Genomic DNA, 13,106 nt, shown 5'->3' with positions numbered 1-13,106 from the left:
GGACATGAATCTGGGCGAAGTTGCTAACCAAAAAAATATCCAATACCTCTCGATGCAGCATGAAGTGCACAATGAACATTAGTAGAGGGCCCTCCATAAATGGAAAGTAAGTTTTGAACGCACCGAAGAGTCGTCTTGACCTAGATCTGGACGCTCTAGTCGAGCCGGCCAAACTGAAGCAATCGGGTGGGGGGAGACGGGGCCTTTGTCAGGGAGGGTGAACCTAAGAACGTACCGATGGGTCACGTCAGACAGAGCTTCGGAGTTTCCTTTGATGGAGATGGTAGGAAGAACCTTCCAGAGAGACCAACCATCTCTGCAGCACGGCAACCCAAATCAGGCCTTTAGTCCTAAAGGACTCCTCAGACAGTGACAAACAGATTCTCTGGTTTGAAGAAACCAAGATGGAAACTCTTTTGGCCTGAATGCCAAGCGTCACATCTGGAGGACACGCAGACACTGCTCACTCCCTGGCCAATACTCTCCCTGACGGTGAGGCATTGGTGGGTGGCAGCATCATGTTTGTGGGAATTATTTTTCAGCGGCAGGACTGGGGAGAAACTAGTAGGATCGAGCGGGAAAGATGAAATGGGTAGCAAAGCTACAGAAGACGATGCCATTGATGACAAAACCATTGGCATCCAGACCTCTCAGCCCAAAAGGTATCCCACCTAATTTCCTAACAGCCAAAGATCAACGAAATCCCTAAAGCACTAATAGCTCAAGACCCAAATCGGCAAGGAGTTGCTATTGAGGTACCAAGCGTCTCCTTACAATCTATCACCGAAATGATATGGCCCACGCACAATTAGCGCTGTGACTTCAACACCGAATCCCGAACATCTTTTGGAGAGACCTGAAAATACCTGTGCAGCGATGTTCCTCCATAAGCGCAGACATTTTGCCCCATCCAAATTTTTCCCAAATGGAATTTTGAAGTTACATCTCTAGTGCCTCGTAAGGACGATGATTCTATTCGCCAAACATCTCAACCATGCTCACATAATGGTATATCAAGTAGCTCGAGGTGTTGAGGTAGTAGCACACGTTCCGAGTCGATAAGATACTGGTGTGACAATTCTTCAGCTATCCATTGATTGGGACAGGATCCTAGCGGAGCATGAGGCCGGGCCATGCATATTATCATGGCTGGAAACATGAGGTGCATGGCACGACAATTGAGCTCCGCAGATTATGCGCACGCTGCCTTTCTCTTTTAGCGCCCGGTACCAACATTTATTGAGAAATAAAGCTTTTTGTGCATATTGGAACATTTTCTTAGACTTTTATTTCAGCTCGTGAAACCATGGGATCAACACTTTTAAATTTTTTGTTCAGGCTCTGGTCTTGTGACAATCTTGATTACTGTCGGTGATATTGGTCAGGTTTGCAGCAAAGAAAAGACCTAGCAAAGCTCAGCTGGCTCATAAACTGAAGCAGCACGACCTTGGCCTTAACTAAAAACAGAACAAATACAACAACACATGCATGATGATTTTTCTGGTGAGGGTTGAAGGTTTTTTAAATATTTATTATATTATTTTTTTTTACTATTTGTTTAGAAAATTTCCTAACCACCTTGTATGATCTTATTCTGCATACACTTTCAGGATAGTGGAGTTTTCTAGTGGATATGTCATATGGTTGTAGGGTTTCAGGGATATGCTATGGTTTCTTACGGGACCCAGACCAAAGAAAACGGATTTAATGCTTTCGATCAGTGTATTAGCGCAATATCATCATGGAATGCTCTGCCACCAAGGAGGTTGCTCAGGCAAAAAAAATACAAAAAATGATACATCTCTCCAAAAAGCGCATTTAACAAAATAAAAATAAATACTTTAAATGGAGACTGAATGCCTCAATTTCAGAGGTTCACCAACTAGATTCAATTCTTTGATTTTATATTTTTTCTTATGTGTTCTTGAGTGAGTTATCGCTGAGGGCCCGTAACATAATTACAAATAATTTGTAGACTGCAAAATTGACTCAGAATCCAAACTGATCTAAATATTTATTTGTGTTGTACTAGTTTGGCTGTGGGTTCATCTTTGCAATCTTCTCTCTACCTTTACGTTACGTACATTTATTAGACTTACTCTTATCCAAGAGCGTACTTACAGAAGCAGATTAGGCTGAAGTGCCTTTGCTCAAGGAACACACTCTGGGATGTTGACCAGTGACCCTTTTCAGTTACTGGCCCAAACGCACTCTTAACTCACTAGGCTACCTGCGCAACCTATACAGACTTCTCGTCCGTTAGGAAAGTCTGCTGTTGTAAGCCACTAGCCAGCTCTTAGTATTCTGTTAGGTTACGTTAGCCGGTATAAGTAGCAGTAAGAAATGTAGGCTTAGGCTGTTTGCTCAATGCAAAGGTTTTGCTTCCATTTGTATGCTCCATGTAAGGTGTCGAATCGATACAATAATATGCTTTATAGAAGCCACTGAACAGGCACTGATCAGACATTGTGTGAATGGATCCACCAGGTCCACAAACAGTGTCTCTGTTTATTTTTATAAAGTTACAAAACCGGGATTAGCTCAGCTGTAGAAATGTTGTGGTCCATTCCCATGCCTCTTCTGTGTTCCATTGGTTGTCATGGCAGCGATTGGTGAGATGATGGACAGCAGCAGCTGAGAGAGGCAGGGAAAGGGAAGAGAGAGCACAGGAAGATCTTATGCATTTCCATCTGGTGGCCCCTTTTTCTTGTGTGTGTTCAATTCAAACAACTTTTATTTCCTGGGAGTGTGTCTTCATATGTGGTAATGAATGGTAACGTACAAGATACATAAACATCAAAACTGTAGGGGGTACAGTATAAAGGATATAAGCAGTCTTACTGTGTGTCACTGTGTAGTGTGTGGTAGTGCTGCGCTCCACACCAAAACTTGCAGATTTAAGGTAGTTTGGATCGGATTTGAATGGAGAGCCTTATATTGAGTTGCCTCGCTGTGTCCACATATAATTACCTTTCATCTGGTACTTAATGAACTATATCATCTCTGGTGCTGGAGCTCCTACATTCCTAGTGTGAGGTACAGGGTATAAAACAGGCCAGATGACACAGCCTTGCGGTGATCCTTGTACATGATTGGTTCTGGAAGATCTCGCATGACATTGAATCTGACCAGACCAGTTCTCTATTTGTCAGGCAGAGAGAGGACCCAAGAGAATTCGACCCAGAATACTCGACATTTCATTCTGCTGGAACCGTTCATTGAGCCAATTGACAGTGCTGGAGGCTGGACTGTATACAAAGGGCACTACGCAGCAAATCGCCACTAAATACTCATCCTGACGCTATCTCTCTGGGACTTCATCCAGGTGGTCTTGTGGGCACAGATGGCAGTAGCGGGAAGAACTGCATCCATCAAAACACCCCTGTCCGCTTGTAAGCAAACTGGGGAGGCTCAGATAACCGCCAGTACCTCCATATTGGTGTAGGAGTATCAAACCTTTGGTGCGAGAAAGCTCTTCATGCCACTAGTCTGCTGAAGCTAAAGTATCTCTCCCTCCCTCTCTCTCCCTTCCTCTCTCTCTCCCAGGTGGGGAACTACAAGCGGACAGTGAGGCGGGTGGACGATGGCAGTCGCCTGTGTAACGACCTGATGAACTGTCTCCATGAGCGGGCGCGCATCGAGAAGTCCTACGCACAGCAGCTCACAGAGTGGTCCAAACGCTGGAGACAGCTTATAGAGAAAGGTAGGCGCAAACACACACACACACACACACTTCAGTGGTCCAAGCACTGCAGACAGGTGTGTGTGTTCCACTCCTTTACCCCTCTGTTCCCATCACCACTCTGGACTCTCAGTACTGCACTCTCCATCACCGTAAGCATGCATGTGCGTGTTATCAAATCATGTGCATCCCTAGGCCCTCAGTACGGGACCCTGGAGCGGGCGTGGGGTGCCCTGTGCACGGAGGCGGAGAAGGTGAGCGAGCTCCACATGGAGGTGAAGGCGGCGCTGATGGGGGAGGACTTTGAGAAGCTCAAGGTGTGGCAGAGYGACTACTACCACAAACAGATGATCGGAGGCTTCAAGGAGACCAAGGAGGCTGACGACGGCTTCCGCAAGGCCCAGAAACCCTGGGCCAAGAAACTGAAAGAGGTTGGGGAGTCGTACAGGCACACACGCGCACACACACGCGCAGACAATACGTACAGGCACACACACACACACACACGCGCAGACAATACGTACAGGCACACACACACACACGCGCAGACAATACGTACAGGCACACACACACGCGCAGACAATACGTACAGGCACACACACACAGGCAGACATTACGCACGCAGACTATATATATATATATATACACACACACGAACACAGAACCAACCAGCTCAGATGTAAAGAAACACACATACATACACATCAGCCTTACCCTGCATTTATCAGTCTGTTGATGTCTGCAATAGCCACCACAATTATTCCCATCACCCCTCAGTTCACTTGGACACACATCACTGACTTGCTGTTTGCAGCTCCTTCTCTCCTGGACTAGCTGCTATGTTGTACAACAAACAGGCCATTAGGGCTATTTATACAACGGTGGGTCTAATCCTGAATGCTGATTCGTTTAAACCACATTCCAGCCGGGGTCTATTTAAGCAATAAGGCCCGAGGGGGTGTTATATGGCCATTATACCACGGCTAAGGGCTGTTCTTTGACACAACGCGACACGGAGTGCATGGACACCACCCTTAGCCGTGGTATATTGGCCATATATCACAAACACCTGAGGAGCCTTATTGCTGTTATAAACTGATTACCAACGTAATTAGAGCAGTAAAAATACATGTTTTGTCATACACATGGTATACGGTCTGATATACCATGGCTTTCAGCCAATCGGCATTCAGGACTCAAACCACCCAGTTTATAATCCACAAGTTACCACGGTCTAATCTATGATGTTAGAATGCCTGTTTTCTATGTTCCATCTGACTGCGCAATCCACTGTCTCATCAGCCCAGCCAGGCAATTTATCAACTAGATCTCCACTTTAAAAAGCATCTAGACATTATCTCACATTTTCTTTTAGACTAACATTTCATTTTCTATATAAACTGGCTATTTCATTAGTGTTGGCCATTCATAGGAAGCAGTGGCGTGTAACTTTACACTGGCCACACAGGCAGCTGCTGAGAAAGGGAGGGCCATTGCGTGTCGAACCGGCGCTCAGTTTCTCTGCGGCGCCTTGATTTGTTATGGTGTGGGAAATACACTGGGCTGCTCTGCTGTGCTTTTGGCTAGTAGTAGTGCAGATGAACTGCAGCTTCTGTTCTGCTAATACACAGACACACATACTCCTACTTGCACAAACCAACACATACACACACACTCAAATGATGTCTGACGTCACTTCTCTGACCTGGGAGTTCTGGAACAGTCCTTTTTTTTCTGTCGTCATTTTAGTAAGCTGTTTACCGGGCTGTAGTTTGTAGTGTACCAGTTTCGCAATCTGAGTCTTCCTGGCTGGTGTATGTGTGTGAGATATGTACAATAAGCCTCTTCCTGTTGTCATTGGCCGGTGACAGATTAGTGCAGTATGTGTGAGTTGAGTCAAGGAGTTAATTCATGTACTTGAGGGCCAGACAGTAAGCCAATAGAGAGAGAGGAGATGGAAATGGGCTAACTGTCTTCAAAGAAGAGGGTGGAATGGCCTTGTCTACCACACTCTCTCATGTTTCATTCTTGTCACATACGCACACAAACAATAACACTGATAGAACACATTCCATATTTAATCTCACACTCTGCCTCACTCTATCTTTCTCACACAGACACACAGACACACACACAGAGACAGACAGAGCTTCCGTTCTATGATATAATCAGAGCCAATGGCAGACTCTGTTCTTTGGCTAAGTGGCCTTTTTCAGAGATCACATGATAAGTGGGAGAAGAACATTGCTGTCACTCTATCCCTGTCCCAAAGAACAGGAACTAATGGCCTTGTCCACTTCTCTCATTCCCTAAAAATGGCGGAAGAGGCTTCCGCTTTCCATTTGATGTAGATTGAATCAAAACCCAGCTGTTAGTTGGACAGGTTTTGCCAATCGCCAGAGTTTTTCCTAAGTCTATTTTAGTTTCCACCTCTTTGTTTACCAGAGTCTGAATTGGGTGCTTAGTCTTTGACTTTCATTATCGTATTATTTTGTTACCTTGACTTAATCAAGGTATTCTCTTGCCTTTCAAAGACCCCCCGTCACCATTCCTCTCTCCTTTATTCTTTTGAAAAAGCATTGTTCCTTAGCAGTGTCAGCCAAGCCAATAAGCCACATAAGCAGACACTTTTTGGAGGGTTTTATTCCCGCCCCATGGCAAAATGTGTAGAAAGGCAACGAATCCCTTTGAAAACGGTCTCGATATGGCATCGATATGAGTCAAACAGTTATTCTAGTATCAAAAACTGTAAATACTACAAAGTGTAAATATGATAATAGTCCCATCTAAAACGAAGGTTGGAAGATCCGTACGTCACAACCGGTAAATGAAGGTTGGGTTTTGATTTGACGATGTCCGTTTGGCCACTAACATGGGGTGAACAGCTGCGGTGTTTGCGCTCTATTCAATAGCATACAGTGAGACACACCTGCCCAGCAGCTCCGTTTTTGTTTACATGAGACAACATGTTGCACATTTCTTTTACTTAACAAATACTTAACCAAACACCTTAGATGTAAAATTGCGCAACTTAAACATCCTCTGCCAAAACGTCAAAATTAATTACAGATTTCTTGAGTTGTCTTAGATTAATTCTGGGGATTTTAAGGAAGTGAAATAGGCTTCCGTGTCTACAGTGTCTCATGGGGGACAAACACCATTAACCAATTGCAGAATCGGTCAGGAAACATGCCTCCAAGACTGAAAGCTTGTTTTTCTAATGAGCAACAGAAAAACACGAGCCAATCGGCGTGTTCAGTGGCTCTTTTAAAACTGCACATTTCTCTCCACTGCCAAGAGGTGGGCCACTAAATGTTTTGCCTGCAAGGTGGGGGGCCCCCCAGACATATCTTGCTTATGGCCCCCAAAAGGCTAGAGCTGGTCTTGTTCCTAAGCTTGTGTCTACCACTGTAAGGGTGGAATCATATTGAAAAGTCACTTAGCTACTGCGCGATGCTAACTTGGTTATCCATTGGCTACATAAGCATGATATTAACCGCTGTACCTTACCTTCTCTGTGCCATATGGCAGATGGAGACGATGAAGAAGGCGTACCACGGGGCCTGTAAGGAAGAGAAGCTGGCCACCAGCCGGGAGAACAACAGCAAGCTGGAGAACAACAGCAACTCTGAGGCCCAGAAGAAAATGCAGGACAAGGTGGAGAAGTGCCAGCAGGAGATGGAGAAGGTAGGGATGGGGGTGGGAGGGGAGGGGGGGTTACACTGGTGTTAATTCATCTCTGTGTGGACATGTGTTTTATGTCTATGTTGTGTGTCATGGCTGGAATGTGACCATTTGAGTATCCTGACAATATGGAGCAAATGTTTCAGCTCRGTGTGTCCGTGTGTGTGTGCTTCCCTGTATGATCCTCTGGGTTCCAGACTAAGGAGCGCTATGAGAAGTCTCTGGAGGAGCTGGACAAGGTGACWCCCCAGTACATGGAGAACATGGAGCAGGTGTTTGAACAATGGCAGCAGTTTGAGGACAAACGCATCACCTTCTTCAAAGCACTTCTGCTGGAAGTCAAGCATCACCTCGACCTCTCCACTAATCACAAGTAAGACTCCTACACCTCTCCACCAATCACAAGTAGGCTATGACACATCCACAGGTAGGCTAAGACACCTCCACCTCTCCACCAATGATGAGTAAGACCCCTCCACCTCTCCATATCAATTCCAAATGGACCCCTAGCCTCTGCATCCTAAGCTTCATAGCTTTATTTTCCTTCTGATTGGCTGCTATTCAGTCCTCTTATATCTACAGGAGTGGTTAGGGAGTAGGTGATAAGGGTCCATTTGGATTTGAGGCTCTACAACCCAGATCTACCTAGAGGGGGGGATTTGGGATTGGACATGGTTCACCATCCATCATTAGGGAAATGCTGATGTACCCTCTCGCTCCCTTTCTCTCTTTCTTTCTCTCGCTCTCCTGTCTTCCTCTTCTCTCCCTCTCTAGATTCCAGACAGTCTACCACACGTTGGAGGACACTATCTCTGCTGCTGACGCTGAGGAGGACCTCAAGTGGTTCCGCTCCAACCACGGTCCTGGCATGCCCATGAACTGGCCCCAGTTTGAGGTACGGGGATGAGTGAGAAGGATGGGAGAGAGACAGAGGGGTTTAGCTCCAATGAACTGGCCCCAGTTTGAGGTACACGTATTGAGGAAATGGGAGAGAGAGAGTGGCTCAGTGTACCTCAAACTCGTTCACTGACATGGTGAGGCAGAGAAGTTATTACATTGGAATTAATAACTCAACAAGATTTATGGCTCCGTGGAAAGATTCCATTGGAACTACTCTTCCCACTCCGCCATTTCTCCCTCTAGGTCAGGGGTGTCTAAGTAATTTTGCCTTGGGGGCTGCACTCTGTCTTCGAGGTCCGAAGGGTCGTGCTGAAAATGCTATTTCCATGTCGTCAGAATTTTAAAAAAAATAGTCCCCGATTTAGATCTGTTGCGGTGACCGTATTACCGTCACACCAGCGGTCACAAGTCATGAAGGCAGTCAAATTCCACGTGATCGTTTAGTCACAGTAATAAGGATCTCCAAGCTCTGATGCTGCTGATGGCATTAGTAGCCTACCAAACTTGCTAACTGCCTGGTATTCAGCACTCTATTGTCCCTCTAATCACTCTGACATCAATGCAAATGTGATATCAAATCAAACACTTGAGAGCCCATGAGCTCATGCTGCGCAACATTTCAATAGGCTATGCAATTGCGAGAAAACGGTGATGACCTCTACTAAAAAGAGACTTACCTTTCTATAGGCTAGGCCTACTATATATATTTTTTAACTTTCCTAATATTAAGCACATTGCTAATGGAACATTTGCGCTTATAGCGTACTATCATGTGCACATTTTTTGCGCTTATAATGTGTAAAAAGTTTTTTTTAATGCTAGTGGTTGTATTAATTTGCGATCTATCGCATCCCACAACTGTCCCAGACTATGTTTGTAATATATATTTCTCGCACAGAATAGAATAGGTCAACTTTTGTACTATGGGGGATAGTAGATTGACATAGGCTAGTGCTTTTGCTGTTAGTTAGGCCTACTCATCTTGTTGGCTGACAAAGTAAATGTGGACAGTTCCAATATCTTCAATATGCAGCTCGGAATTGGATAAGGATGTGCGCTGTTGCGTCCCCCATGTGTCTTTCTTCACTTGTAGCCTCTGAGAAAGAACCGATCACATGATGGAGCGCGCAGCCCTCAGGGAGAAAGGCACAACGCAAAAGGCATGGATTTTTTTGGGGTGCATTACGGCCACACAAAGGGGATGCCACCATGAAATTCTATGCATTATCAAGTGCTTGTCAAATTGCGCAAAAAACAAAGCAGCACTCATTCCTTTCGAGCAACTTTTTCCAAATCATCATTAGAGTCGCGTCATGCGACCTTACAATGTATTTAAAAATCAAAACATATAGCCCAACATTTGTAGAACAAGTTACATTAATAACTCTAAATTAAGCATATAGGAATACCTGTTTCTTTGTTAACAGCTCAACACAGAATAGCCGCATGTGCGCACTCCCTCATCGCTTGGAGAAAATATCCTTTCTATTTTATTCAGCTTTGTTCAATTGTATTCTTCATACTATAAAATAATGCCATGGAATTCTAAGCAAATATTGTCTGTTAAATGAACTAGTGTAGCCAACACCCATTTGGCATAGCCAGATCAGGACCTAACATACGGACAACTCGGAGTATGCTATTCTGTTAAAAATGTTCTTCATATCATGCTTCTTTAGACCTGTCTAACATAAATAATGGTTTAATTGTGATGGTGTAGGCTATATTACATGGTTTATTAGACTTTTTTAAATGTATATGTTCTGAAGGTCTGCATCAGTGGCTTGTAGGCTATGTGTGGAAGCCAGGAGATGCTAAACACGTTTATGTTAATTAACAGTCAATTACCGTGAGACTGATAGTTATTTGCTTGACAATCACCGGCTGATGAAATTGTGACCGCCACATCTATCCCCTATACGTTTTTTTTAATACATTTTATGCTCCCTGAATGTCTAGTAATTATTAGCAAGCTGGAAGGTCAAGAAACTATATGAATGTAGGTCCATTGACTGTGCACAGTGATTATTAGCGAGCTGGCCCGTCAAGAAACGATGAATATAGATCCATTATATGGATTTGGTTTCAATTTGGTTTTAGTCATTTTAAAGTGCATTGAGTTCGTCAAGCCATTCGTAGAGTTTTACTTAGAGATATAGTAAGGACATACTGTGACGTGTCGTACCACACAAAAGCCCGTTGTGACAGTGTGCAATCTTCCCTGCGTTTTTCTGTCATTTGATAGGACACACACAGACAGACACCAAACCTGTCTGTCAGGTTGTACCGAATAGTGACTTGTCTTCAATGCGCAGATCGTAACCAGGCTCTATCCAAGAGGAACTGATAGCGCTGTCACAACATAAGGGCATGGAGTATTATTCTGTTGGTGTCAAACCATGTTACAAAACAAAAGATGGAAAAGCAAGATATGGAACAGACACAATTATTTTTCTATATTACTCTGTACCGTGCTACACTTTATCGCCAATGGGAAGTTGGAGTGTTGAGTCAGGTGTGTTAGTGCTGGGCTAGAGCAAATATGTGCCCCCTGGTATGGATTGAGGAATACTGATTTTGCACCCGCTCTTATCCAGAGTTACTTAACGTAGGTTCATTCAGTAATTAAAAACAAGCATTTGAGTGAGGTAGAATCTCTTCAGAAATCGATGTTCGTAGTGCTAGAAGAAGAGCGTTTAAAAGGACCATAACACAAACTCCACATCAACATAACACTAAATGAAGAGCAACGTTTATCACAAGACACCTCTTCATGATCACAGACTAACTGATACTGTGCTTAGATGTGTTCCTTTTGGATGTTAAAGCATTGTTCTTTAAATGGCTGTTCTTTAAATTTTGTTATTTTCCTGTCTTGTCCACACCCCTCCCTGCCCCCCCTCCGTTTGACAGAATGTGGACTGGTCCCACTCCTCTAGGTCCAGACGGTCCATTGTAGTGAGTTCTGCCTGGGAAGGACTATTCTATCACCGTGGTTCCTGGGGGGAGGGTCATTTACCTCACTCTCCTTCCTCTGTTTGCGTTTTCTGTCTGTGTGTGTTCGGTTTGTGTGCCCATTCTGGCCCTCCTAATGTTTTACGAGGAGCACCTGAAAACACACAAGGAAGTGCGCACACACACACGTCTGTCTGATGAATGGCCTCGTCACCACGTCTGTCGTGTATGACCCATGTGGGGATGTGCGTGACTACCCCTCCCTTCCTCCCCCTGTCTCATCCTATGGATGTTTGTCTTCCTGGATGTCTGTATTCCAGAAGACTCCTTCTCTCATCTTTCTCTCATTCAGAGTTCCTCTCTTTAACCTTTCACCCTGTGGTGACCTCTGACCTCGTGTCAGCTCCTGTGAACCCTGCAGGGGGTCACATGATGCCTGCCAGGTCGTGTGACGTAATTTGACCCTAAGGGTTCACCAGTCAGGCCCTCAGACTGACCTTTGAACTTCGAGAACAACCCACTTGTTATATCTGTGGGAACAGGGAGTGACTTGGGAAAACGTAGAACTATAAGTGAAATGTAACCTTTAGAGCTGTAGTGAGTCTAGGGCCCTCCTGAACACAGCCCCTATGTAACCTCTAGAGCTGTAGTAAGTCTAGGGCCCTCCTGAACACAGCCCCTGTCCTTTTGTGGATAGAGTTGCAGTATTGGACTATGTTAAAGTGTGTGTGTTTCTGCATTGGGACAAGGTTCTCCTAATGTTGGGATGAGGTTCTATTGGCTTTGGTTGGGATGATGTTTTGATTCAAGCCCACTCCATAGCTTCTGGTGGAGGTTTGTGATGGCTCGGTGCTATGTCTGTCTTTATGGTGATGGATGTGTTTTTCTTAACTACACACACACACACACACACACTGTTTCAGTACTCCACAGCCCTGGTCTTCAGTGTTTAGTCACAGCCTGAGAAATGTTTGCCTAACATTACCTAGTGATTGTGTTAGTTAGAGCATCGGAACTTCCAATGAGTGTGCGCCTGGGTGTAAGTGTGTGCATTATTTCAGTGCTTGTCCTTTGTGTACTATTGTTGCTAAGACAAGCAGTTTTAGTTACTAATGTTTGAACATTGAGGCTGAATCTGTTGAGCTGAGCATGTGACTCATGTTCATCTGTGTCCAAGTGCTGACTCTTAATCGTGTGTGTGTGTGTGTTGTGTGTGGTGTGTGTGTGTGTGTGGTGTGTCTTAAGATCCAACCATTGTAAAGTAATAGTCACAAGTATTTATTGATGTGGTGTGGTGTGTTGTGTTGTGTGTGGTGTGTGTGTTCGGACTGGTCCATTAGATTTGAACGTACCTGAGGTCGGCGAGAGACTAAGAAGAAGCCCTCCGAGGGAGTCACCCTGACGGCATCAGCCCAATGGAAGAAGCAGCAGGCACCAAGAGCAGCAGCAGGTAACCACACACACCACACAGCACACTGTCAGAAGTGGAAGAATTTCTCAAGGTGCAGTCAGAAATGTGTCAGAAGGCCAGTGAAGAATGTAGCTTCACATACTCTCCTTACCACTGCTGCACACGTTCCACACCACTTCCACATCTAACATCTATATACTGTTCCCCACAAGACTCTCTGCACACGTTCCACACCGTCCACATCTAACATCATAGTTACTGTTTCCCCACAAGAATCTCTGCACACGTTCACACCACTTCCAATCTAACATCATAGTTACTGTCCCCACAAGACTTTCTGCACACGTCCACACCGCTTCCACATAAACATCATAGTACTGTTCCCCAACACGACTCTCTGCACACGTCCACACCGCTTCCACATCTAAACATCATAGTTACTGTTCCCCACAAGACTCTCTGCACCGTTCACCA

At 44.8% G+C, this 13,106-nt stretch overlaps 1 protein-coding gene across 2 annotated transcripts in view; it reads left to right on the top strand.

Moving 5' to 3' along the window:
- LOC112067721 (protein kinase C and casein kinase substrate in neurons protein 2) overlaps positions 1-12,388 on the top strand; it is a 21,449-nt gene extending 9,061 nt beyond the window's left edge. Inside the window, exons 3-8 of one of the 2 annotated variants that reach the window (XM_024147786.2) lie at positions 3,547-3,703; positions 3,878-4,113; positions 7,214-7,369; positions 7,564-7,739; positions 8,141-8,261; positions 11,180-12,388. In XM_024147786.2, coding sequence (XP_024003554.1) covers positions 3,547-3,703; positions 3,878-4,113; positions 7,214-7,369; positions 7,564-7,739; positions 8,141-8,261; positions 11,180-11,419 — 1,086 coding nt within the window. In that variant the 3' untranslated portion in view covers positions 11,420-12,388. Of the gene's footprint in view, positions 1-3,546; positions 3,704-3,877; positions 4,114-7,213; positions 7,370-7,563; positions 7,740-8,140; positions 8,262-9,693 lie in introns of both variants that reach the window. The other variant, XM_024147787.2, reaches the window with a different exon arrangement.
- Positions 12,389-13,106: the final 718 nt, after the last annotated feature.

The sequence above is a fragment of the Salvelinus sp. IW2-2015 genome, linkage group LG3, assembly GCF_002910315.2.
Source record: "Salvelinus sp. IW2-2015 linkage group LG3, ASM291031v2, whole genome shotgun sequence".
In the NCBI taxonomy this organism is placed as follows: Eukaryota; Metazoa; Chordata; class Actinopteri; order Salmoniformes; family Salmonidae; genus Salvelinus; species Salvelinus sp. IW2-2015.
The sequence above is the reverse complement of the archived record's forward strand: the minus strand, read 5'-3'. Positions and strand labels throughout refer to the sequence as shown.